General features: G+C 37.7%; 1 protein-coding gene across 4 annotated transcripts in view; it reads left to right on the top strand.

Annotated features, from left to right (window-relative positions):
* The window catches only part of SLC15A2 (solute carrier family 15 member 2), a 61,061-nt gene that overhangs the window by 19,421 nt on the left and 14,765 nt on the right, over positions 1–26,875 (top strand). The window contains exons 15-22 of one of the 4 annotated variants that reach the window (XM_058731204.1): positions 456–590; positions 1,757–1,918; positions 2,068–2,114; positions 2,829–2,939; positions 3,540–3,636; positions 13,447–13,593; positions 14,430–14,534; positions 14,871–15,968. In XM_058731204.1, the coding sequence (XP_058587187.1) occupies positions 456–590; positions 1,757–1,918; positions 2,068–2,114; positions 2,829–2,939; positions 3,540–3,636; positions 13,447–13,593; positions 14,430–14,534; positions 14,871–15,047 (981 nt within the window). In that variant the 3' untranslated portion in view covers positions 15,048–15,968. Of the gene's footprint in view, positions 1–455; positions 591–1,753; positions 1,919–2,067; positions 2,115–2,828; positions 2,940–3,539; positions 3,637–13,446; positions 13,594–14,429; positions 14,535–14,870; positions 15,969–26,875 lie in introns of those variants that run through there. The other 3 variants (XM_058731205.1, XM_058731203.1, XM_058731206.1) reach the window with 3 other exon arrangements.

Genomic DNA, 26,875 nt, shown 5'->3' with positions numbered 1-26,875 from the left:
AAGAGGGTGCATCATACCTATCCGTGGTAAACGAGTAGATACAAGGGTAGAACAGCAATGTAAAATGACGCCCACCTCCCACCTGAGTGTTTCAGAGTATATTGTCAAGGAATTCCCAAACACTAATATCCAAGGTATCTAGTCATCCCTTTGGGAACACAGGCTTTTGAATATTTGGCAGATGGAATAGCCATTATTGGGGAATGATGTATGAGGCCACAACTGAGTCAAAAAGCATGGAGTTTGTTACGTAGCATCAGTGCTTGCTACACTGAGCTGGTGCTTCCCCCTCCAAACTGCCTTCAGAGTTTTCTAAGCCAAATACTCTTCAGAGGGAGAAAACTGTCCTCTTGACTAGATGGACTAGGCTGTCAGAGATAGGACAGAGCTATGTGTTCTCATTGTATTTGAAGGGTTATTTGTTGGTAATTCTGACATGCATTCTATGTCCTAAGAGAATGACCCCACCGCAGCCCGGTCCTCAAGAGATTTTCCTGCAAGTCTTGAATCTGGCAGATGATGAGGTGAAGGTGACAGTACTGGGAGATGAAAACAATACTCTGCTGGAAGAGTCCCTCAGATCCTTTCAGGTGAGATATGGACTTGAATTAATTAGAAACACATTCAGGGACACCTCGGTGGCTCAGTTGGTTAAGCCTCCTGAACTTCGGTTCAGGTTATGATCTTCTGGTTGGTGAGTTCGATCCCCATGTCGGGCTCTGTGCTGACAGCTCAGAGCCTGGAGCCTGCTTTGGATTCTGTGTCTCCCTGTCTCTCTGCCCCTCCCCGGCTCACCTCTGTCTGTCTCTCTCTCAAAAATAAATAAACACTAAACAATTTTTTTAAAAAAGAAACACATTCAGATTATGCATCAAGGTGACAGCATAATATAGTGGTTAGAAGCACACACTTGTGGAGTCAAACTGGCCCCAGTCCAATTCCTGGTTCTGCCATTCCATAGCTATAAGACCCTGAACAAGATACTTTATCTCTAAATCTCAGTTTCATCATCTGTAAAATGGCAATAATTTTTATGCCATAAGCTGTTGTAAGGATAAATATTATATGTAAAGCACTTAGTGTCAGGGACATTGTAAGCTCTCAGTGGGTTGTCATTTGTATTGTTATTTCAAACTGCTTCCTAATATCACATCCTCTGGAAGGATTTGGCTTGTATATTTTCACTAATATTACTGTAAATATTCTGAAATATTTATTTTAAGATATTGTTTTTAATAATAAAAATAATATACATCTATTGTTGAAAACTGAAGAGTATGTAGAAGGACATAAAAATCACCTGTAATTCCACTACCCAGAGATGATCAGTTAAGCATTTTTGTATAAATGAATAAATACATTTTTAAAAAGTACTCAAACTCTACATGCTGTGTTGAACTTTGATTTTTTTCTTAACATTAACCATATCATAATCATCCTTCTTTGTCGAGAGCATGATTTTAATGGGCACATGATATTCCATTTTATGGATATATCATAGTTTACTGAGGTATATCCTTATAGGTATTTAAGATTTTTTTTATTATACATAATCCTATAATGAACATCCTTACTCATAAATCTTTATGCATGCCTCCAATTGCTCTAATATAGCATATTCCTAAAAACAGAATTACTAGGTTAAAGGGCAAAGTTGAAAGTGTCTGATGAGCTCACCTGCCCTGGGATGCTATGAGACTGTGATGTCTACAATGCATCAGAAGTTGAGCATGACAATTTCTTCATTCCACAGAAGATGCCACACTATGCCCAACTCCACCTAAAGACAAAAAGCCAGGATTTCCACTTCTACCTAAAATATCATAATCTGTCCGTCTACACTAAACATTCTGTGGAGGAGAAGAACTGGTACAGTCTGATCCTTCGAGAAGATGGAAAAAATATTTCCAGCATGATGGTAAGTTGAGGAATGATCTAGGTTCCAAACTGTTATCTTTTTTTGACTGGATCATTTATATCTTACCAAAGATATGCCTGATGATCAGATTTCTGACTATCAGTTCCTTGTTGTCACCAGTAACTGATTTTTACTTTCCTCTATTACAGGTGAAGGATGAAGAAAACAAAACAGCCAATGGGATGACAACTGTGAGGTTTGGATGTCAAGGAGACCCCAGGCCACTCTGTTTTGAATCTTGGTCTCTCTTCTGATCTGTGGGGCTTCAGATAAAGTAGCCTCACATTCTATTTGTCTTGTACAGAGATTTTCTCTCCTATAATATCAAGGGCATGGGTATCAGAGGCATTTTCCAGGTCAATGAGAGACAGGTTTGCTTTCGCATGTGGTATTAAAAGATGACCCTGTATCTGTATATGTCCCCGGTGCTCTAATGTGTATATCCCTTTTTGCTGAATTTTATCCACTTATCTTGCTCTCAGGAAAATAACTGAGTACTTCCCTCTCTGTGATCACCAGAGAAAAATTTAGAAGTGAGCAAATAATCCTTTCTTCATGGTTGGTGGTTGAATATCCCTTATTGTTACTGTGTTTTTAAAGCATAGTTTTTTGTAAACCTGTAGAAGCCCTATGGTGTAGTAAAGGTAACACCTTTGGTTTTGAATCCAGATAAGGCAAAAATCATGTCAGGTATCCAGGGAAAGTTACAGAGATAGAGAACCCAAGAGGTCACTGGTCTCTGTAGCAAGAATCAGGCATGAAATAGAGAGATGCACATACTTATGGCCGTCAAGATTAGGTAGTTGCTATTGTGTGCCAAAAACTGTTCTAGGCACTGGGAATATAGCGGTAAACAGGTGTCCCTGTTTGGGAGGGTTTGTCTGATGTGTGACAATGTCTCTACCCTTAGGTTTATTAATACATTACACAAAGAAGTCAACATCTCCCTGACTACAGATATCTTCCTCAGTGTTGGTGAAGACTATGGTGTGTCTGCTTACATAACTGTACAAAGTGGAGAGTAAGAGCATTACCCTTGTGGACCTTTTACTTTTATCAACAATTGTTTTTTATTTTTATTTTTATTTTTTGTTTTTGCAATTTCATTTTATTCCACTGGCCCAATGTCATTGTACAAATAAAATTCAGTTGCGTTCCAAATAGCACAACAGAGTCTTCTGGAATGGCACCCTACATATAACAATTGTTTTTTAAATGTTTTCTTTGCATATAGGTGTGGGGATTGATTTTGAGTATACTCAGGTTTCCTGTTTTATACTGTTTCACTAATTCTTAAGACTTGGATGAGAAAAACACATAAGGCTTGGATGAGAAGACTGAAGGCCTGAAGTCCACAAAAGAAGATGATTTGTGCCTTCTTTATTCAGGCATAAGGTTAAAAAAAAAACTACCTGACAGACAATGAAGAGCTCAGATCAGGGTCAGAAAAACCTGGCATTAAAATCAATCACTCCTAGAGACTTCTTTTCAAAGAGAAATGGTAGCTTTGCTGCTTGACTCACCATGAATAGAGAGATGAGGTCACTCTTTCCCTGGAGATGGGAATGCATTTTCTAGAATAAATGTGGTGTTTATTCTAACTAAAATTGTCCTGTTCCAGATATGCTGCAGTACATTGTAGAACAGAAGATAAGGACTTTTTACTGAATATGGGTCTACTAGACTTTGGTGCAACTTATCTGTTTGTTATTACTAATGTAAGTAACTCATGACCACCCTACTCTCTCCTTCTATATATCTGTATCTATATTTATATCTATATATTTATTATCTGTATCTGTATTTATCCTGGGATCCAAAGAAAACTGTATGTTGGTGCAGGGTCACATACTTATTTCTAGTGTAAAGTGATAGGTTCTTTTGGGACTTTAGAAAGTCTAAGGTCTCTATAAGGGACATTAAAAGAGATAACATAGGCAATAGGCATATAATAGAAATATAGAATGATATAATAGGTGGACTTTTGTGTCTGGATTCTTTCATTTGGCATATTTTCCAAGGTTCATTCATGTTGTAGGATGTATCGGTGCTTCATTTCTTGTTACTATTAATTAATATTCCATTATATAGATGTAACACATTTTATTTGTCAATTCATCAGTTAATGGACAGTTGGGTTGTTTCTACCTTTTCACTATTATAAATAATGTTGTTATGAACATTCATGTACAAGTTTTTGCATGGACATTTTCATTTCTCTTGGGTATATATGTATGAGTGGAATTTCTGGGTCACATGGTAACTCTAAGTTTTAACCATCTGAGGCACCACTAGGAACTTTTCCAAAATGAATTCCATTTTACATTCCCACCAATAGTGTATGAAGGTTGAAATTCCTCCTCATCTTCACCAACACTTTTTTTCTGTCTTTTTTATACCCATCCTAGTAGATGTGAATAATATCTCATTGTGCTTGTGAGGGGGCGGGCGGGGGACACAGAATCCGAAGCAGGCTTCAGGCTACAAGCTATCAGCACAGAGCCCGACGTGGGGCTCAAACTCACAAACTGTGAGATCATGACCTGAGCTGAATGCTCAACTGACTGAGCCACCCAGGCGCCCCTTTCTCCTCTAGCTTCTAGTGGTTTTCTGGCAACATTTGGTATTCCTTGATATGTAGAAGAATCACCCCAATCTCTACCTTCAAGAGAAGGCTTGTCTGTGTCCAACATTCTTTTTTACGAGAATACCAGCCACAGTGGATTAGAACCCACCCTAATGACCCCATTTTCACATGACTAATTATATCTGCAACAAACCTATATCCAAGTAAGGTCACATTCTCAGGACTCAGTTAGGGTTAGGACTTCAACATATGAGTTTTAAGGGGACGCAATTCAACCCATAACACTTGTATTCCTGTTATTATTCTACTTTTTGTTTGTTCTGTTTTTTGTATGCTACTCAGGATAGAAGTCATACATATTGTTTCTGAATGCCAGGATCTAATAAGCATTTAAAGTAAACATCATAAATTGGAGCTTGGGGGCCCAGTTTTTTCCATAGTCCTATTTTGTTTGGCCTGCACAGGACTGACAAAAGTAATAATAATCATTATTAGTTGACAATACTTAAAATTCGGTGGATTTCATGTAAGAAGCAGGATTCTTAACATTTCTCTCTCTTTTTAAAAAATTTTAGTTAGTTAACATATAATGCAATATTGGTTTCAGGAGTAGAATCCAGTGACCCATCATTTACGTAAAACATTCAGTGTTCATCACAATAAGTGCCCTCCTTAGTACCCACCACCCATCCAGCCCATCTCCCACCCACCTCCCTCCATCAACCCATAGTTTATTCTCTATCATTAAGAGTATCTTGTGGTTTGTTTCCCTCTCTTCTCTTTTCTCCTTCCTTTCATATGTTCATTTGTCGTGTTTCTTAAATTCCACATGAGTTAAATCATATGGTATTTGTCTTTCTCTGATTAACTTATTTCGCTTAGCATAATACATTCTGGCTCCACCCATATGATTGCAAATGGCAAAATTTCATTCTTTTTGATGGCTAATATTCCACTATATATATATAGTATACACACACACACACACACACACACACACACACACCAAATCTTCTTTATCTGTTCATCAGTTTATGGACAGTTGGGCTCTCTCCATAGTTTGGCTATTGTTGATAATGCTGCTATTAACATTGGGGTGCATGTACCCCTTTGAATCTGTATTTTGTATCCTTTGGGTAAATACCTAATAGTGCAATTGCTAGACTGTAGGGTAGTTCTATTTTTACTTTCATAAAGAACCTCCATACTATTCTCAGGAGTGTCTGCACCAGTTTGCATTCCCACCAACAGTGCATGAGGGTTCCCCTTTCTCTGCATCCTCACCAATACCTGTTATATCTTGCATTGTTAATTTTAGCCATTTTGACAGGTGCGAGGTGGTATTTCATTGTGTTTATTTTTTTGTTTTCCTGATGATGAGTGATGTTAAACATCTTTTTATGTGTCTGTTAGCCATCTGGATGTCTTTTTTGGAAAAGTGTCTATGCATGTATTCTGCCCATTTTTTAACTGAGTTATTTGGTTTTTGGGTGTTGAGTTTGATATGTTATTTACAGATTTTTGGTACTAACATTTATTAGTTATGCCATTTTCAAATATCTTCTCCCATTCTGTGGGATGCCTTTTAGTTGTGTTGATCGTTTCCTTCACTGTGCAGAAGATTTTTATTGTGAAGTCCCAATAGTTCCTGTTGGCTTTTGTTTCCCTTGCCTTCAGCGACATGTCTAGTAAGAAGTTTCTTCAGCTGAGGTCAAAGAAGTTTGCTACCTGTAGGATTTTGATGGTTTCCTGTCACACATTTGGGTCTTTCATCCATTTTGAATTTACTTTTGTGTATGGTGTAAGAAAGTGGCCTAGTTTCATTCTTCTACATGTTGCCATCCAGTTTTCCTAACACCATTTGTTGAAAATACTTTTTCCCATTGGATATTATTTCCTGCTTTGTCAAAGATTAGTTGGCAGTATAGTCGTGGATCCATTTCTGGGTTCTCTGTTCTGTTCCATTAATCTATGTGTCTGTTTTTGTGCCAGTACCATATTGTCTTGATGCCTACAGCTTTGTAATATAGCTTGAAATCCAGAATCATGATGCCTCCAGTTTTGTTTTTCTTTTACAGGATTGCTTTGGCTATCTGGAGTTTTTTGTGGTTCCATACAAATTTTAAGATTTGATCTAGCTCTGTGAAAAATGCTGGTGGTATTTTGATAGGGATTGCATTAAATGTGTAGATTGCTGTATGGAAACCAATTTGACAATAAATTATATTTAACATAAAAAATGTGTAGATTGCTTTGAGTAGTATGGACATTTTAATAATGTTTGTTCTTCCAATCCATGAGTATGGAATGCTTTTCCATTTCTTTGTGTTCTCTTCAATTTCTTTCATAAGTGTTCTATAATTTTCAGAGTATACATCTTTTACCTCTTTAGTTAGGTTTATTCCTAGATATCTCATTGTGTTAATGCAATTGCAAATGAGATCGATTCCTTGATTTCTTTTTCTGCTGCTTTATTATTGGTATATAGAAATGCAACAGATTTCCGCACATTGATTTTATATCCTGCAACTTTGCTGAATTCATGAATTAATTCTAGCAATTTTTTAGTGGAGTCTTTCAGGTTTTCTACATAGAATATCATGTCATCTGCAAATAGTGAAAGTTGCACTTTTTCCTTGCCAATTTCGATGCCTTTTATTTCTTTTTGTTGTCTGATTGCTGAGACTAAGACTTCTACAACTATATTAAATAGTAATGGGGAGAGTGGACATCCTTGTCTCATACCCGACTGTAGGAGAAAAGCTCTCTGTTTTTCCCAATTGAGAATGTTACTAGCTGTTGGTCTTTCATATATGGCCTTTATGATGTTGAGGTATGTTCCATATATCCCACCTTCTTGAGGGTATTTATCAGGAAAGGATGCAGTGTTTTGTTAAATGCTTTTTCTGCATCTATTGACAGGATCATATGGTTCTTAGACTTTCTTTTATTAATGTAGGGTATCACATTGGTTGATTTGTGGATATTGAACCAGCCCTGCAGCCCAGGAACATATCCCACTTATCATGGTGAATAATTCTTTTAATGTACTGTTGAATTCAATTTGCTAGTATCTTGTTGAGAATTTTTGCATCCAGGTTCATCAGGTATATTGGCCTGTAATTCTCCTTTTTAGTGGAGTCTTTGTCTGGTTTTGGAATCATGGTAATGCTAGCTTTGCAGAATGAGTTTAGAAGTTTTTCTTCCATTTCTATATTTTGAAACAGTCTGAGAAGAATGGGTATTAACTCTTCTTTAAATATCTGGTAGAATTCCCCCTGGGAAGCCAGAAATTGTTGATTACTGATTTAATTTCTTTGCTGGTTACACATCTGTTGAAATTTTCTATTTCTTCCTGTTTCAGTTTTGGTACTGTGTGAGTTTCTAGGAATTTATCCATTTCCTCCAGATTGTCCTGTTTGTCGGCATATAATTTTTCATGGTATTCTTTTATAATTGTTTGTATTTCTGAAGTGTTGGTTATGATCTGTCCTCTTTCATTCTTGATTTTATCTATTTGGGTCCTTTCTCTTTTCTTTTTGCTAAGTCTGGCTAGGGGGTTATCAATTTTGTTAATTATTTCAAAGAAACAGCTCTTAGTTTCATCGATCTTTTTACTGGATTTTGTTCTATACCATTTATTTCTGCTCTAATCTTTATTGTTTCCCTTCTTCTGCTGGCTTTAGGCTTTATTTGCTGTTCCTTTTCTAGCTTCTTTAACTGTAAAGTTAGATTGTCCATTTGGGACCTTTCTTGCTTCTTGAGATAGACCTGAATTGCAATATACTTCCCTCTTAAGACTGCCTTTGCTGCATCCAAAAGGTTTTGGACTGTGATGTTTTCGTTTTCATTTTCTTTTTTCTTGTGGTTGACTTCAAGTTTCATAGCGTTGTGATCTGAAAATATGCATGGTATGATCTTGATCTTTTTGTACTTGTTGAGGGATGATTTATGATTCAGTATGTGATCCATTCTGAAGAATGTTCCTTGTGCACTCGAAAAGAATGTGTATTCTGCTGTTTTAAGATGAAATGTTCTGAATATATGTTAAGTCCATCTGGTCCAGTGTGTCGTTCAAAGCCATTGTCTCCTTGTTCATTTTCAGCTTAGGTGATCTCTCCATTGTTGTAAGTGGGGTGTTAAGTCCCCTACTATTATTGTATTATTATCAATGAGTTTATTTATGTTTGTTATTAATTGATTTATGTATCAATTATGATATAATGCCCTTCTTCATTTCTTATTTCAGTCTTTGTTTTAAAATCTAGTTTGTCTGGGGCGCCTGAGTGGCTCAGTCGGTTAACCGTCGACCTTGGCTCACGTCATGATCTCACAGTTCATGAGTTCGAGCCCCTTGTCAGGTTCTGGGCTGACAGCTCAGAACCTGGAGACTGCTTCAGATTCCGTGTCTCCCTCTGTCTGCCCTTCCGTTGCTTGCACTCTGTTTCTCGCATTGTCTCAAAAGTAAATAAACATTAAAAAAACTTAAAATCTAGTTTGTCTAGATATAAGAATGGCTACTCTGGCTTTCTTTTGATGTCCATTCACATGATAGATGGTTCTCCATAGCCTCACTTTTAAACTGTAGATATCTTTAGGTCTAAAATGAGTCTCTTGTAGGCAGAAAATTGATAGATCTTTTTTTTTTTTTTTATCCATTCTGCTACTCTATGTCTTTTGATTGGAGCACTTAATCCATTTACATTCAGAGTGATTATTGAAATTCATGAATTTAGTGCCATTGTGTTACCTGTAGAGTTGGTGTATCTGGTGATGCTCTCAGGTCCTTTCTAGTCTTTCTTGCTTTTGGTCTGTTTTTTTTTCCTCCACTCAGAGTCCCACTTCAAATTTCTTATCAGGCTGGTTTAGTGGTCACAAACTCCTTTAGTTTTTGTTTGGGAAATTCTTTATCTCTCCAACAGCCTTGCTGGATAGAGTGTTCTTGGCTGCTTATTTTTTACATTCAGTATGTTGAATATATTTTGCCACACCTTTCTGACCTGCCAAGTTTCTGTGGACAGATATTCTGCAAACCTGGTCTGTCTTCCCTGGTAGGTTAAGGACTCCCCCTCCCCCCCCCCCCCCCCCCCCCGGCTGCTTTCAGGATTCTTTCCTTGTCTGTGTATACTGTGAATTTGACTATGATATGTCTTGGCCATAGCCAGATTTTGTTGGATTTAATGGGAGTTTTCTGTGCTTCTTGGATTTTGATGTTTGTGTCTTCCCCCGGTTTAGGGAAGTTTTCAGCTATAATTTGCTCACATAATCCTTCTGCCCCCTTTTCTCTCTCTTCATCTTCTGGGACTCCTGTGATATAAATGTTATTATGTTTTAACAAATTGCTGAGTTCCCTAAGTCTGCCTTTGTGACCTCTAACCTTTGTTTCCCTCTTCTTTTCAGCTTCATTATTTTCCATAATTTTATCTTCTATGTCACTAATTTGTTCTTCTGCCTCATCCATCCTCGTTTTTGTGGCCTCCATTTGGGTTTACATCTTTGTTATAGCATTTTTAATTTCAGCCTGACTAGATTTTAGTTCTTTTATCTCTGCATAAATGATTCTGTGGTGTCGTCTATGCTTTTTTTCAAGCCCTGCTAGTATCCTTATAATCATGGTTTTATTTATTTTAAAAGATTTTTTAAATGTTTATTTTTGAGAGGGGGGAGGGGCAGAGAGGGAGACAGAATCTGAAGTAGGCTCCCCACTGTCAGCACAAAGCCCAGTGTGGGGCTCAAACCCGCCAACCATGAGATCATGACCTGAGCCGAAGTCCAAGGCTCAACTGACTGAACCACCCAGGCATCCCATAATCATTGTTTCAAATTCTAGTTCAGAGATCTTACTTACATCTGCATTGACCAAATACCTGGTCATCATTTCTTCCTGTTCTTTCTTTTGAGGTGAATTCCTCTATCTTGTCATTTTGGAGGAAGAAAAAACAACAATAATAGAATGAAATAAAAATGAAAAATAAAGGGAGCCAGATCCTAGGTGTGTTTTTGTCTGTTTGTTAAGAGAGGCTTGATAGAAAAAAAAAGAAAAGAGAAAAGAGGAGAGAAAAAAATTTAATTTAAAATTTAAAAAATAAAAAGAATAATAAAATAAAATTTAAAAATTGTGCTTTTTCTGTATACAAGAAACAAAAGAAAAGAAAAACAACAACATCAACAACAAAACAAAAACAGAAGGAACAGCAAATGAACAAACAAACAAAAATGAAGCTAGATCCAGTTTCCCCTATAACTGAAACTTTGCAGCAGTCTGTGATCAGTAGACTAAGCTCAGGGAAGGGATCTGTGCTGGTCTTCTGCAGGAGGGGCCTCCAGGGCACAGTGGAGGTGGGAGGGAGGGGTGGTTGATGGTAGGAGGGAGGCTTGGTGTAACAGCTCCATTCTCCACTTGGTGGCATTGTGTAGCTCACTGGAGTTGATTAGTGTTTGTGAGCTAATGGTGGAAATGCCTTCACCCCACTCCCTAGTCTCCAGAGTGTGAAGTTTGTACCTTCACAGATGTGCAGTTGCCCCTTTTGTCTCCCAGGCATTGGTCAGCTCCCTGCCTTCCCCCTGTCTCCCAGGTATCAACCTACTAGGGAGTGCCTCCCTCCAGATTTTTATCTCAGGAATGGCTGTGTTTCAAAACCCCACACTTCAAAGACCTCCACAGTTCCAGAGAAAAGGGTCTTGCTGCACTGTGGCCCACTTGTCCCAGGAAATGGTTGTACCATTTTGCAGCAGTAGCAGCTCAGAGTTTGTGGTAAATTGCAACACATATCCCGCTCCAGGGTTTGCTACCCTCAGGCAGTGTCTGTTTTTATATGGGTGAATGTGGCAGTTTGATGGTGCCCACTGGGTCTCTTGCCCATGGGGAGACTGTATCACCTCTACTAAATGCACTCCAAGCTGGGGAACCCATTCTCCTGTGCAACCCAGGGAATCCTCAGACCATGCTGCCCATTCCCAGGGTTCTGACCTGCTTTCTCACCACAGAACCACCAGGGAGGGGCTAACCTCTGAAACTTCAGACTCTGTGCTCCACTGTTTATAAAAACCTGGTGGTAGTGAAACCTTCTCCTTTTCTTTTCCCCGTGCTAAGTTTTTTTGCGCAGTCCCCTGTACATGTTTTTACTCTTTCTCTGTTTTCAGAGGGAAGAGTGCTTTTTTGCACAAACCCAATGTGCTGCTCTCTCTCCCTCTCTTTCTCCTCTCTGTGAAAATGCTTTCCTCCCCCTCTGCAGCACCATGGCTCATCTCTCCCCCATTTCACCTCACTGCACCATATACCTGCCACATTCTCTCCCTCAAATTATGTAGATTGTTCTGTTAATCCTCAGCTTGATTTCCTAGCTGTTCAAAATGGTTTGATATTGATCTAGCTGTGTTCAAGGGACAAGACCAGGGTTCCCTTATTACTCTGCCATCTTAACTCCTCCTCTCCTCTCTTAAGTTTCTTAAAAACAATAACAGAAGATTTAATTACAAGTATTACCATGTCAATTAGTTGGTGCTGTAATGGCTATGCCCTTTAGATGAGGCCTGTGCTATCCACTTTACCACAGCCCCCATCATTCCCATTTAGCCTGCTTCGTTTTCTTAATTGTTTGCCTGTGGGTATTTGAGTATGAGACCTTGATTTAGAAGCTTAAGTCACGGTCTTCTATTAGCCTAAGAAAACCCGAACATATGTCTATGTATTGTTCATAATATCAATTGAAGCAAAATTTACCTATTTTGAACCTAATGACCCTTTGACTCAGAAAATGAAGGACATTTGGATGTCAGACACTTTTGATTTCAAGGACTTTTGATCTTGATGTTTTAATTGCTATTTTAATCACATTATACTTTAGATATTATACCTACTACCTAATAATGGTTTCACTTCAAGAAATAAATGTAATTTTAGAGTTTTTATTCCATTTATAACAAATATTAGTAGACATAGCCTATATAAAATAAAACCAACCATAACTAAAAACCTACAGACAAAGAAATGAAGATTATAGAATCACATATATTTGGTAACATTAATAACAACAACAACAATAAAAGACCCTAAAAAAATATTTTTGACCAAAATTCTACAGAAAAATTATCTCTTTTTCACATAATTTGAATATGTGAGATTTGAGTTAAAAAATAACGGCCAGTAAATAGAATTAAAAATAGCAGGCACTATTTGATATAGATTTTTCAACATTTTGATCCAACATTTTGATCAACAAAATGTTTAATGTAAGGTATACCAAGAAAATAATTAATTTTGATAAAATTAATTTTAGTAAAATAAAAATTTTAATGGAAAATGTCCAAAACCAGTTTAATTATGCTTACATAGAAAACTGGACAAGGAAGTAAACTTTCTCAAGAACATGCTGAAAATTCATTGTGTTTGTATAATTTAGACGCCATTTTATATCTAAAATATTGGTCAGGGGCACCTGGGTGGCTCAGTTGGTTAAGCATCTAACTTTGGCTCAGGTCATGATCTTGCTGTTCATGAGTTGGAGCCCTGTGTAGGGCTCTGTGCTGACAGATCAGAGCCTGGAGTCTGTTTCAGGTTCTGTGTCTCCCTCTCTGCCCCTGCCCCCTCTGCCCCTCTCAAAAATAAATAAACATTTAAAAAATTTTTTAAAAATAAAATAAAATGTTAGCCAGGATCAAAATACCTATAGTTCAAACTGATGGAAATCCAAACTACAGTATCAAAATATTCTGCCATTTTAAGGACTTTGTCAATAATGGTATCTGATTGACTGAAGCCTGGTAAGTGAGTGCAGTGTTACCAAAAAGGATTTCAAAAACTGAAATTGTATAGAATTTGTTCAGTTTCTTGAAGGATGAAAATACAAAAAGGGGATGGATATAAGATCACATAATGCTGTAGGTTAGAAATATTCACTTGTGACTGCTGATAAGCCTATTTCTTCTTTCTCTCACTAAGAACACCAATCAGGATCCTCAGGCCTGGAAGATGAAAGACACTCCAGCCAACAAACTGTCCATTGTATGGCAGCTACCACAATATGCCCTGGTTACAGCTGGGGAGGTCATGTTCTCTGTCACAGGACTTGAGTTTTCTTATTCTCAGGTAAGTTTTTCCAAGTGAAAAGTGGAGGTATATATATATTTCTCAGAGAAGGATGAGGTTTAATCCTAGCACTGCCTTAAATAGGTATGTGATCCTGGTCAAGACCTCTCTATTTTTCGGCCTTAGATTCCTTACATATGACCCTGAACAGAGAGTCATCTTGACTCCCAGGATCATGGCAGGGCAGCATAGTAGGTGATGCTGTTTGGGATCTAGGAAAGGGTACTTTAGGAATGAGGACTGTGGGAGCGCCTGGTGTCTCAGTAGGTTGAGTGTCCAACTTCTGCTCAGGTCATGATCTTGCAGTTCATGAGTTGGAGCCCTGTGTTAGGCTCTGTGCTGACAGCTCAGAGCCTGGAGCCTGTTTCAGATTCTGTGCCTCCCTCTCTCTCTCTGCACCTCCCCACTCGGGATCTGTCTCTCTCTCTCTTTCAAAAATAAAAATAGATCACAAAAAAATTTTTTTTAAAGAATAAGGACTGTGAAGTCAAACTGGCCATGTTCAAATTCTGACTGTACAACCTATTGCAAAAACTTGAGCAAGTTAATGATCTCTGATGCTATTTTTCTTTATGTATAAAATAAGAATACTGGTAGAATTTATCTCTTAGGGTATAATGAAGATTATATGGTATAATGAATTAAAATATTCAATTAAGAGCTCCATCTTATTTTTACTATTAACATTATTTCCATGCCCTGAATCAAACACCACAGCTGAACTTGGGGGGCAGGAGTTCAAATTTGGAAACTTTTGTGGGAGAAGTTTTCTGGATGCATGGGTCATATGGATGCTGTAGGGCGTTTGTTTACTCACAAACCTGTGTCCTCTTTAGGCTCCCTCTAGCATGAAATCTGTACTCCAGGCAGCCTGGTTGTTGACAGTTGCAGTTGGGAATATCATCGTGCTTGTTGTGGCACAGTTCAGTGGCCTGGTACAGGTATGGATCTGATGGAAGTAGGAACTTGTCTACCCATGATTTCCCCTCCAAGTTCCTTTTCTCCCTGTTCCCCTATCCCTTTGCCCCTCACATTTCCTACTCAGTGCTGTGGCATGAGATGGGCTAGATATAAACAGACATGGCCAGGAAAATAGACATATAAGAGTGGCAATAATGGCCATCATAGGCCCATCGGAGGAGACGCCAGTGAACCCATTCTTCTTTTAGCAAACCTCTGCCTACACTGGTGATCCTGAATCAATCTGCTCATCCTACAAAGATCCATTTAATTTCAAGTTTCTCCACATTCGTCTCTATATTTATTTCTTCCTGCAGTGGGCAGAATTCATTTTGTTTTCTTGTCTCCTGCTGGTGGTCTGCCTGATCTTCTCCATCATGGGCTACTACTATGTTCCTATAAAGCCAGAGGATTTACAGAAGCCAGCAGATAAGCAGATTCTCCATACCCAAGGAAACGTGATCAACCTGGAGACCAAGAAGACAAAGCTTTAATGGCTCCTTGGCCTCTGCCCAGACCCCAATCTCTGGCTTTGGTCTTGGCCATCATCCATCTTAAAGCATTTTTTTCTCCTACTTGGTCAGGGAATAGAAGTAGCATCATATCTGAGATGATCTCCTTCATTTTTGACAGAAGCAGTTCTAGGACTGGATTTTCCAGTACATTAAAGTACAAGTCCCCTGAGACTCTATGTCTCCCCATCAATTACTAAACTCGTAAACATGGTGTAGTATTGCTGAAGCAGGCTAGGTGTTTCTAAATGTCCATTAAAAACACAAATGTATATTGAAATTAATTTCTGGGGTTATGCAAAGTTATGTAGGAATCCCTTTACTTGCCATTTAGAACTAATGACTCCTTTCTTTGAGGTGCTGATTCTGGGGAAAAATTGCAGAATAACAGAAATGGTATTTCAAGTTTCTTCGTAAGCAACATACTTATACTATTAATAAGACCTCATGAATTAGTGTGTCTGGTGCAATCTGGTTCAGGGGCTGGCCTGTCAGCTACCCAGGTTTGATAAGACCTTTTTAGTAAATTTTTCAGTACAGGTGGTAGGAGACAAATGACATTTTATTAATACACAGAAGAAATATATCTTTCTGATAATTATAGTATTTTATCTACTAACCAAAATACCTTTTCTTCATACTGGTAGATCTTTGGAGACCAAATTAAATATGCTAAGCATGGTTCTGGAAATCAAGAACAAGTATAACTTGTAAAAATCTTGGGGTGCCTGGGTGGCTCAGTTGGTTGAGTCCGACTCTTGATTAGGGTTCAGGTCAGGATCTCATGGTTCATGAGATGGAGTCCTGCATCAGGCTCTGCACTGAAGGCATGGAACCTGTTTGGGATTCTGTCTCTCCCTCTCTCTCTCAAACATAAATGAATAAACTTCTTAGAAAAATAAATCCTGTTGAGCCATTCTTCTACAATGCACATTCTTCTTGGGACTACAATATTTCAGCTGGATTATGCCTTCCTGTGGACAGTTGTATAGACACTTATTATAATTTTCCAACCATACCTTTTCAATGTCACTGGGCCAGCTTTTTATTATAATTACATCATTTCTAGTTTATTGCAACAGATATTTAATAACAATAATATTTTTATGAATTCAACTTCCTTTTTTATTATCACCCTCTTCAGCCTCAAAGTAGTGGTCTGTTTTGATAGTTTTTCCTATTTGTCTTTTCCTATAATTTTAATTTTTTTTCCAATTTTTTGTTTAAATTCTAGTTATTTAACATACAGTGTAATATTAGTTTCAGATGTAGAATTTAGTGATTCATCACTACATACACCACCGGGTGCTCATCACAAGTGCACTCCTTAATACCCATTGTCTATTTAATCCATTCTCCCACTCCCCTCCCCTCTGGTAACCATCAGTTTGTTCTCTATAGTTAAGAGTCTGGATTGCCTCTCTTTCCACACCCCCGTGTTCATTTGTTTTGTTTCTTAAATTCCATATATGAGTGAAATCATATGGTATTTGTCTCTCTCTGACTTATTTCGCTTAGCATAATAATCTCTAGCTCCATCCAAATCATTGCAAATGGCAAGATTTCATTCTTTTTTAGGACTGAGTAATATTCCATTGTATATATGTACCACATCTTCTTGATCCATTCATTAGTTACATAATTTTTAAATGCTGTCTCTCCATTTAGGCCTTGGAATTTCTTGTTTATTAAAAAAGTTACAATAACACTCTAGGTTTAAGCTTATAAAATGGTGATGCTCAGTGGAGGGGCTTGGTCCCATATAAAGATCCTATCAAAATCTGTAAGGGGATGACAAAAGTGGTAGAACACAAGGGTGGTTTTTTTTTCTGTGTTAAAATGTCAAAAACATTACCTTGTACACAATGAATGAACCAGTGAACAGGCATGGGGATGTCATTATACTACTGTGCATTTCTAGGGTAAAAAGTTCAGAACCACAGTACTACAGAGCCTCACTTCTGCTGGTTTTGCTCCATTATTCTCATCTACAACTGTGTTGAGTCTCACACAGTAAATGTAACAAATAAGAAAAGTTACTCCACTTTCCCAAGTGTTACATACTTTAGTTTTACTGGCCATGATTTCAGAGATACTGAAGTGACAGTAACGCCATTCAGTTTCCCCAGATATCTTGCTGTGAACCTGACCCTACTTCTTCAGAAGATATTGTTTGTTTTTGAGCAGCCTTAACTCAATCTCCTCTATGAAATATTGTTTAAGGAGAAGTTAACAGTGCTCTGTGAATAAAAGTTTCTATGGACAAATACATTTTGGAAATGAGACATATTATATCCTCTTCCATAGTAAAGATTCTGAGAAATCCTGCAGTAAAGACAAAGTAAAAACACTTTGTTTAGCCAAAATGGTATAGTAATCTGCAAAACAATGGTTTGGGGGAAAACTGTGGTAGGCAGTTCTTCCTTATGCTGAACTAAAACCTTCCTCTCTCAAACCTCCTAGCATTGCCTCTTTCATATGGCAGAACTTTTGCCAATTGGGGAGAACTTGTATGTCTCCTCTTCAATCATCAAGTGAGTGTACATCAAGTTAAAGATTCTCAGCTCCTTTAATTCCTTTAATGGGTTTTCACAGGGCACGGTCCAGCTCTTTCAACATTCTTTTTTACCTCTTCTGAGAAATGTATTTTGCCTGAAATGTAGCAGTGGCTCAGAAGCCTTCTTAACATGATACCTGGAGCTAAATACACTACCAGAAGTGGTCTGACTAGAGGAAATAAGACCTGCCTTTCTGTAAACAATATACTTCAGTTAATACAACCTTTGGTAATATTAGATGTTTTTGGCAACTCTACCATGATATATGCTCATATTCCAACCAGACGGTTGGCTAAAATATCCAATTTTTTAAAAGAGCTATTATTTATCCAAAAACATCTTTGAGTTTCACCATGTGCCATTCACCAAGTTAGGTATTGGAAAAACAAAAGTGAATAATCTACTATACCTATATGAAAGGTTACCTCACTCATCTTGACTGACTGTCAAGATCCTAGAAAGAACAGAAGCCTTGAGGAAGTTATGGTATATTGAGGAAGAACAAGAAGGACAATATTACAGGGCTCCAATAAGGTAGAAAGTGGGTGCAGTCAGAAGAAGCTAATGACCAGATGATGTGGGGCCTTGTGACTACAGTAAGACCTTTTGATGTTACTGTTTTTTTTTTTAATTTAGCTATTTAAATTCAAGTTAGTTAACATACAGTATATTATTGGTTTCAGGAGCAGAACCCAGTGATTCATCACTCACATATAATGCCCAGTGCTCATCCAGCAAGTGTCCTCCTTAATGATCACCCATTTAGCCCATCCCCCTGCCCACCTCCCCTCCAGCAACCCTCAGTTTGTTCTCTGTATTTAAGAGTCTTTTAGGGTTTGCCTCCATCTAAGTTTATATCTTATTTTTCCTTCCCTTTCCCTATGTTCATCTGTTTTGTTTCTTAAATTCCACATATGAAATCATATGATATTTGTGTTTTTCTGACTGAATGATTTCACTTAGTATAATACACTCTAGTTCCATCCTCATCAACATAAAAAGCTTCTACACAGCAAAGGAAACAATCAATGGAATGGGAGAAAAAATTTGCAAATGACACATCTGATAAAGGATTAGTGTCCAAAATCTACAAAGAACTTACAAACTCAACACCCAAAAAAACAAGTAATCCAATGAAGAAATGGACAGAAGACATGAATAGGCATTTTGATGTTATTCTAAGTGAGATGTGAAACTGTTGGAGGTTTAGAACATGGGAATGACATAATCTGACTTTATATTTAGGATAACTCTGGCTGCTAAGAGGAGAATTGTCCATAGGCAGGAAGGAATAGAAGCAGGGATTCCAATGAGAAGACTTTCATAATAGTCCAGGCAAAAAAAAAAAAAAAAAAAAAAAAGTTACTTGGACAGGGTGGTAGCAGTGAAGGTGGGAAGAAATGGCTTGACTTGGGATTTAACCTTAGGTAGGACTGAAATGATTTGAGTATGTCTTGCATATATGGTTTGAAAGAAAGAAATCAATGCTGACTTTTAGATTTGGAGTCTTGAGTAATGAGGATGAATGATTGTGCAATTTGGGGGGAGTAGGAAGACTAGGGTTAAGAACAGGTGTGAGGTATAAAGTAAGTAAGACTTTTTGTTTTGTCAGTGTTGAACTTCAGTACCAATTTGGTGTCCAGTTGGAGATGTTGAGCCAGGTGATGCTCTGGCTCATTTGTTGTTGTTCAGATTGGATAACTTCTATAATCTATTCTTTTATTAATCTTCTTTCCTCTGTCATCTCTAATCTACTATTGAGCACATCTAGTGAGTTTTATTTCATTTATTGTAATTTTCAGTTTTACAGTTTCTCTTTGGTTCTTTTTTCATAGCTTTATTTCTTTGCTGAAACTTTCTATTTTTTTTATTTGTTTCATGAGTGTAATTGTTAGCTGAAACATTTTTATAATTGCTGCTTTACAATCCTTGTCAGATAATTCCAAAATCTGAGTCATCCCATTGACATCTGCTGTCTTTTCTCAATCGAATTTTAATTGTCCTGTTCTTAGGATGATGAGTGAATTTCAACCATATCTTGTACATGTGTGTATTATGTTAGATTATGGTTATCATTTAATCTTTTTCTTCTTTGGTAAGAAGTCACACTTTTTAGATGACTCAGGAAAGTGGAGGTGGATGTTCAGCTCCCCACTAGGTCCTCTGACACCTTGCTGGCAAAAGTGGAGTACCAACTGGCACCAACTCATTGCTTCTGGGTTTCAGTGGAAGTCTACTCCCTGCTGGGTCCCACTGATGCCAGAAGGGAGATCAGTGTGTCAACTAGCACCACTTCACACTTCCCTCTTCCACCTCATTGCTACTGGATGAAGGTGGGTGTGGAAGTTCAACTCTCCGCTGAGTGCCAATTAAACTGAGGATAGGGAGGTCGGGAGGACAGAGAAGGTGGAGGGTCAGTGAGCATCACTTCATTCCATCTCATTACTGCCTGATAGAAATAGAAGTTCAGCTCCTCCCACTAGGCCCTGTTGACAGGGGGCAGGAAGAAAGAAGGGTGCTGACTAGCACCCTTCTTTGAATCATCTCTTTTTGCCTCTTAGTTGTGGGTGAGAGTTGAAAGCTCAGCTCTTTGCTTGGTCATGCTGATACTACCCAATGGTGGAACTGGAGTACTGTTTGCTATCACTGTTTGACCCCATGGACACCAGCATGGTGAGGGATTCAGAATGCTATCATTGGTTGAGGAATGAAAGTTCAGCTTCCTGCTCAGTCCCACAGACAACTGTAGTAGAGTTTTGCCATTGGTATTTGGCCGGAATAAGGTGGATATTGTCAAAATGTTTCATGTTCTGCTACACTGCTCTTTTTCTAGTTCTTTGGCCAGGGGGAATAGCCATTATGGAGTACATCTTTGGCTGTACCTGTTGGCAGTTTCGGCTATAGGCTTCTCCAGCCTCCTGTACCAGAAATACAGGAAACAAGAAAGAAACCCAGGGAATTCACCACCATTCCCAAGATCCCTAGGCACTTCACCTTTCTCTTTCTACCTTTCAGAGTCTCCCTGTGTTTGCAGTGTTATGTCCAAAATTTTTTAGTTGTAAGAGGGAGGACTAGAAAGGGATGTGGCTACTCCTTCTTGTCCAGAACCACAAATCCTAAATTGTTCTTAAAGGTGCATTATAAATAAATAAATAAATAAATAAATAAATAAGAACCAAGGATTTTTTGGTTATTCTCCTACTGCAGTATATTTTCCCCCCAGTTTTATTGAGAAATAATTGACATACAGCACTATATAAGACATACAGCATGATGGTTTGATTTACATATATTATTAAATGATTACCACAATATGTTCAGCTAACATCCATCTTCTTATATAGATACAATAAAAATAAAATAAACAAAAGAAAGGAAAAGAAAAGAAAAATTGTCCTGGGATGAGACCACATAGGATTTGCCCTCTTAACTACTTTTTTATGTATCATACAGCAGTGTTAGCTACAGTCATCATGTTGCACGTGACACCCCTAGTACTTATTTCATATAACTGGAAGTTCATACCTTTTGGTCACCTTCTTCCACTTTCATTCCTTTTTTAAAAATAAAGTGATTCCTGTGAACTTACTTTCTAAAAACATAAATACAATTATTTCGGTTTTGTTTTATTGACTTTTTTTTTTCTATGTGTAGCTTGAGTAGTGGCATGTTGTCTACTTCCATGGCTGGGCCATGACAAAGCCAACCCAATCTACTTTTCAACGTTTTTTATTTATTTTTGGGACAGAGAGAGACAGAGCATGAACGGGGGAGGGGCAGAGAGAGAGGGAGACACAGAATCAGAAACAGGCTCCAGGCTCCGAGCCATCAGCTCAGAGCCTGACGCGGGGCTCGAACTCACGGACCGCGAGATCGTGACCTGGCTGAAGTCGGACGCTTAACCAACTGCGCCACCCAGGCGCCCCCCAATCTACTTTTAAGACGCCGGATTTCTGCTTTGCTCTGGAGTCTTCTGAAACACGAGGACCTCTAGAAGAGGCAGATTTAGTAGTCGCTAATGATGAGTTCCTTATTGCTCTAGTTACGGAGGCAGCTTTGTATCATTATTAGAAGGAACATGGACTCTGGAGTAGCAAACTCTAGTTTGAATCTCTATTCTATTTACTACTATAGGACCTTTGGCAAGATTTCTGAAGAGTCATAATACCTTAATAGAGTTTCTGAGAGAATAAAATAACATGTGCAAAGCATTGAGGAGGACATAGTAGGCACTCCGTAAATACTACCATCTACTGTGTTAAGTTTAATGAGTAGGGAAGAAAGTTCAGATCTTCAGTAATTTAGAATTTGTTGTTGAAGACTTACCTTGGGCTAAGTCCATCTATGACCTCTTCAGTATTCAATTATAGAAACTCAAAAGGAGCCAGAATTCTAATAATGAAGCAGAGAAGGCTCTGAGCCCATGGTATTAAATTCCCTGAAGACAAGGACCATATCAATATTTCTTTTACATTCTCCACAGAATCCTCCCTACCTAAACCTCTCAGAGAAGTTTTCTAGCCACAACCCAGATGAGGGCAAGCCCTAGGTACTAATTGACTCTGCCATCTTTAGAGATTGGACCAAGAATGGACATTAGCCCAAGTAGGATTCATGAGTTGAGAATTTAGAATTGAGACAAAGGGATAGAGAATCAGTCACATGGTATAAGACACTCAAATTGAAGGGTCTATAGGTTGTTGGGGGATTGGGTGGACACCATGGAACCTTTTGTGTAAGCCAAAGTTAGGGTGAAATTAGAATCCTGTAAAAGAAGGTGGTCAGCAAAGCAGACAGATAAGCAAGTATCAAAAGAAATGCTGAAGTGGGAGGACACACAGCTTGAAACAGAGACAAAAACAAACAAGGAGACAGATATTCAGAGAAAAGTAAAGAAGATAAGGGGATAGGATATCAAATGAGAAAGAATGGAACCCAGGAATGGAATGGTCACCCTAAAAGGACTCAGATGACTACAATATCTGTTAACTGGAAACACCACTGAGGCCCTGTTGCCAGCAAAAGCAGTCCCTTTACCTCTGATTGATGATGGTGATCCTGCCTTGCTTGAAAACCCTGTAATGACCCTACTTAAGGTGATTGCCTGGCAAGGGAATGCCATTCTCCTCATGCCCTACTAAACTCTCCTCCATTGCCTCCATATTTACAACAGATAATAAAACACCTGTGGGGTCAATCACCAAGTCATATCAAGAACAAATGTCCTGCATGGCAAAAAAAAAAAAAAAAAAATTACAAGATTGCACTAATATTTATCAGTACAATCCTGGGGGAATAGACATGGAACTGAATTATGAGGGTACTACAACAGGGGTGGAGGAAAATAAATTTCAATTAGGCTGAAATTATTTTTTAAGTTTATTCTTATTATCTATTTTGAGAGACAGAGAGCATGAGTAGGGGAAGAAGTCCAAAGGCCTAGCTAGTTCTTGTCTTGATATAGCTGAACTTAAAATGAACTCTGTCCTCTGTGAAATTACCCCCCAAAAAGCACAGGGTTTTACTCTACAGTATTGCAAGAGACCAGAAAAGGTTTTGATTTCTAAGATGCCTGTGAGAATTCTTTGAATCCTTTCTGCAGAACTTGAAAAATAACGTTGAATAAAAATTATATCTTACAGGTCTTTAAAAAGAAATGTAACTAGGAATTTTACTTTGACCACAAAACTAAATGGAGAGGTGAGTGGAGATTAGAGGGAAAGTGAGAGTGTCTAGCACTCTCCCCAGGAAGTTTATTTGAAACCTGAGATTTTAAAGCACAATGACTCCAAATGCTCAACATTTTCCTTTGTCTTTTTTCATAATCCAAGAGAGGTCTTTTCAAAAATAAAATCTCTTCAAGTGAAATATTTGAACTTTAACAATTCTTTCAATTTTGCTTCAATTTCCCTTTTCCTGTTAGAAAAGAAAAAGCTATTTATTTATTTAACATTTATTTATTTTTGAGAGACGGAGAGAGATAGAGCATAAGCGGGGGAGGGGCAGAGAGCGAGGGAGACAAAGAATCTGAAACAGGCTCCAGGCTCTGAGCTGTCAGCACAGAGCCCCACATGGGGCTCAAACTCACCGACCACCGCACCTGACCTGAGCCAGAGTCAGATGCTTAACCCACTGAGCCACCCAGGGGCCCCACAAAAAACTTTTTAAATTAAAACTAGTATTCATATGAACATATTTTAAAAGGATTTCTATCATTCATTATATATCAGAGAACGCATTTTGGAATGACGTTCAACCTACTATAAAGATTTTTGTTACTGTGTAGTACATTTCATAGAATTCACCAATTATAAGCATACAGATTCCTGATTTTTAATAAGTTTACAAAGCTGTTCAACTATCACCACAATGCAATTTTAGAACATTTCCATCACCACAAAAAGAAACCTCTTGTCCATTTGCAGTCAATTCCTGTTCCAATCCCATTCCTAGGCAATCACTTATTTACTTACTGTCTCTATAGATTTGTCTTTCCTGCACATCTCCTTTGAATGGAATTATATGCTATGTGGTCTTTTGTATCTGGCTTCTTTCACTTAGCATATTGTTTTTGAAGTTCATCCATGTTGTAGTATGTATCAGTAATTTGTTTTTCTTTATACTGAATAGAATCCCATTGTATGGGTGGCTATACCGCATTTTGTTCATCTGTTCACCAGTTGACGGAAATTTGGATTTTTTCTACTTTTTTAGTTATTATAAATGAGGCTTCTATGAACATTCTTATACAAGTTTTTACGTCCACGTATTATTTCTCTTGGGCAATACCAGGGAGGGGAATTTCTGGGTTGTATGATAAATTTATGTCCAATATATATTTTTTAATTGTCAAAAGGCTTTCAAAGCAGCTACAGTCATTTCATATTTCCATTAGCAGCCATGAAGATCCCCATTTCTCTACATCCATGCTACCACTTTTTGTTGTCTCTTTTATTATTTTCATTCTAGCAGGTGTGAAGTGGTATCTCATTGTAATTTTAATTTGTATTTTCCTAAAGATAATGATATGATAGAGACATCTTTTCATGTGCTCATTAGCCATCTTTATGTTTTCCATTGTGAAATCTCTATTTGAATGTTGCCTATTTTTAAAAATTTGGTTGTTTGTCTTATTGAGTTGTAAGATTTCTTTAGAGATGAATGTTAGAAGTATTTTTATCAAAGATTTGTGAATGTATTCTCTAAGTTTGTGGTTTGTATTTCTATTTCCTTAATGGTGGCTTTTGAAGTACAAAAGTGTTAAATTTTGATGAAATCCAATTTACAATTTTTTTTCTTTTAAAGATTATGCTATTGGTGTTATATCTAAGAACTCTTTACCTAATCAAAGGACACAAAGGTTTTCTTCTATCTTTTTCTCTAAATGTTTTACGGCTTTAACTCTTACATTTAGAACTATTATCCATTGAATGGATAAAGAAGATGTGGTATATATATACAATGGAGTATTACTCGGCAATCAAAAAGAATGAAATCTTGCCATTTGTAACTACGTGGATGGAACTGGAAGGTATTATGCTAAGTGAAATTAGTCAGTCAGAGAAAGAAAAAATCATACGACTTCATTCATATGAGGACTTTAAGGGACAAAACAGATGAACATAAGGGAAGGGAAACAAAAATAATCTAATAACAGGGAGGGAGACAAAACAGAAGAGACTCATAAGTACAGAGAACAAACTGAGGGTTACTGGAGGGGTTGTGGGGGGGGGATGGGCTAAATGGGTAAGGGGCACTAAGGAATCTACTCCTGAAATCCTTGTTGCACTATATGCTAATTTGGATGTAAATTTTTAAAAAAAAAGTTAAAAAAAGAGAACTATTATCCATTTTCAATTATTTGTGTACATATGAAGGGTCTAAATATATTTTTTTTACGTGTGGCCATCCAAATGACCTAGCTCCATTTGCAAAAAAGACATTCCCTTCCTCACCAAATTGCCTGAACAGTTTTGTAAAAAATCAGTCTACCATAAATATAAGGATTTATTTCTGGACTCTCAATTCTGTTCCACTGACCAATAGGCCTATTCTTATGTTTGTACCACACTCTCTTAATTACTGTAGCTGTATAGTACTATTTATTTATTTATTTATTTATTTATTTTAAAGTGTATTTATTTATTTTGAGAGAGAGAATGAGCAGGGGAGGGACAGAAAGAGAGAGAATCCCAGGTGGGCTCCACAATGCAGAGCTTGAATTCATGAACCATGAGATCATGACTTAAGCCAAAATCAAGAGTTGGAAGCTTAACCAACTGAGCCACCCAGGTGCTCCAATAGTACATTTTAAAATTGGAAGGTATAAGTTCTCCAATTTTGTTTTTCAAGATTACTTTTACTATGCTGCGAACCAGTCTTGCATATATGGGCCAAATCCCATTTATTCATGGTGTATAATTATTTTTAAGTATTAAAATATTTGGTAATAGTCTGTTAATGATTTTTGCATATAAGTTCAGAAGAGATATTTTTTTGTGGTTTTCTTTTTTTGTAATGACTTTTGCAGTGGCTTTGCACTGGTCTCCTTAAATGAGTTGGGAGTATTTCCTCCTTTCTATTTTCTGGAAGACACTGTACAAACTTAGTGTTAATTATACTTTTAAAGGTTTGCTATTATTCTCCAGTGAGACTATCTGGCCTGCATTGAGATTTCATTTCAGAGAGCTCTTAATTAAAAATCCAATTTCCTGAGGTAGCAGTTGTGGTGACTGAGCACAGCCCAGTGACAAGATGTTGGTGTTAGTATTAAGAGACATCACACACTGGTACAACATACTGCCAGCTAAATTAAAAAAAAACTGCTGGTGCCAGGAAAGGTTCAGCGCGTTCTGTGTACTGGAAACCTTTGCACCAAAGAGAGTTATGACTATCTTCAAGACTGCTGATTATGCTCATAATGTGAGAGGAGACTTTGATGAGGATCTGAATTATCTAGAACAGAAAGTTGTAACTGTTGGGCAGTCCAAAATCGGTTTGATCCAGGGGCATCAAGTTATTCCATGGGGAGATATGGCCAGTTTAGCCCTGTTGCAGAGGCAGTTCCGTGTGGACATTCTTATCTCAGGACACACACACACAAACTTCGGTTACTGAAATGACACCTTTCCTCATTAAAAATTTTTTTTTTAATGTTTATTTTTGAGAGAGTCAGAAAGAGAGTGAGCAGGGGAGGACAGAGAGAGGAGGAGACACAGAATCCAAAGCAGGCTCCAGGTTCCGAGCTGTCAG

This window comes from Neofelis nebulosa, chromosome 5, assembly GCF_028018385.1.
Source record: "Neofelis nebulosa isolate mNeoNeb1 chromosome 5, mNeoNeb1.pri, whole genome shotgun sequence".
In the NCBI taxonomy this organism is placed as follows: domain Eukaryota; kingdom Metazoa; phylum Chordata; class Mammalia; order Carnivora; family Felidae; genus Neofelis; species Neofelis nebulosa.
This window is presented reverse-complemented; position numbering and strand designations above follow the sequence as displayed.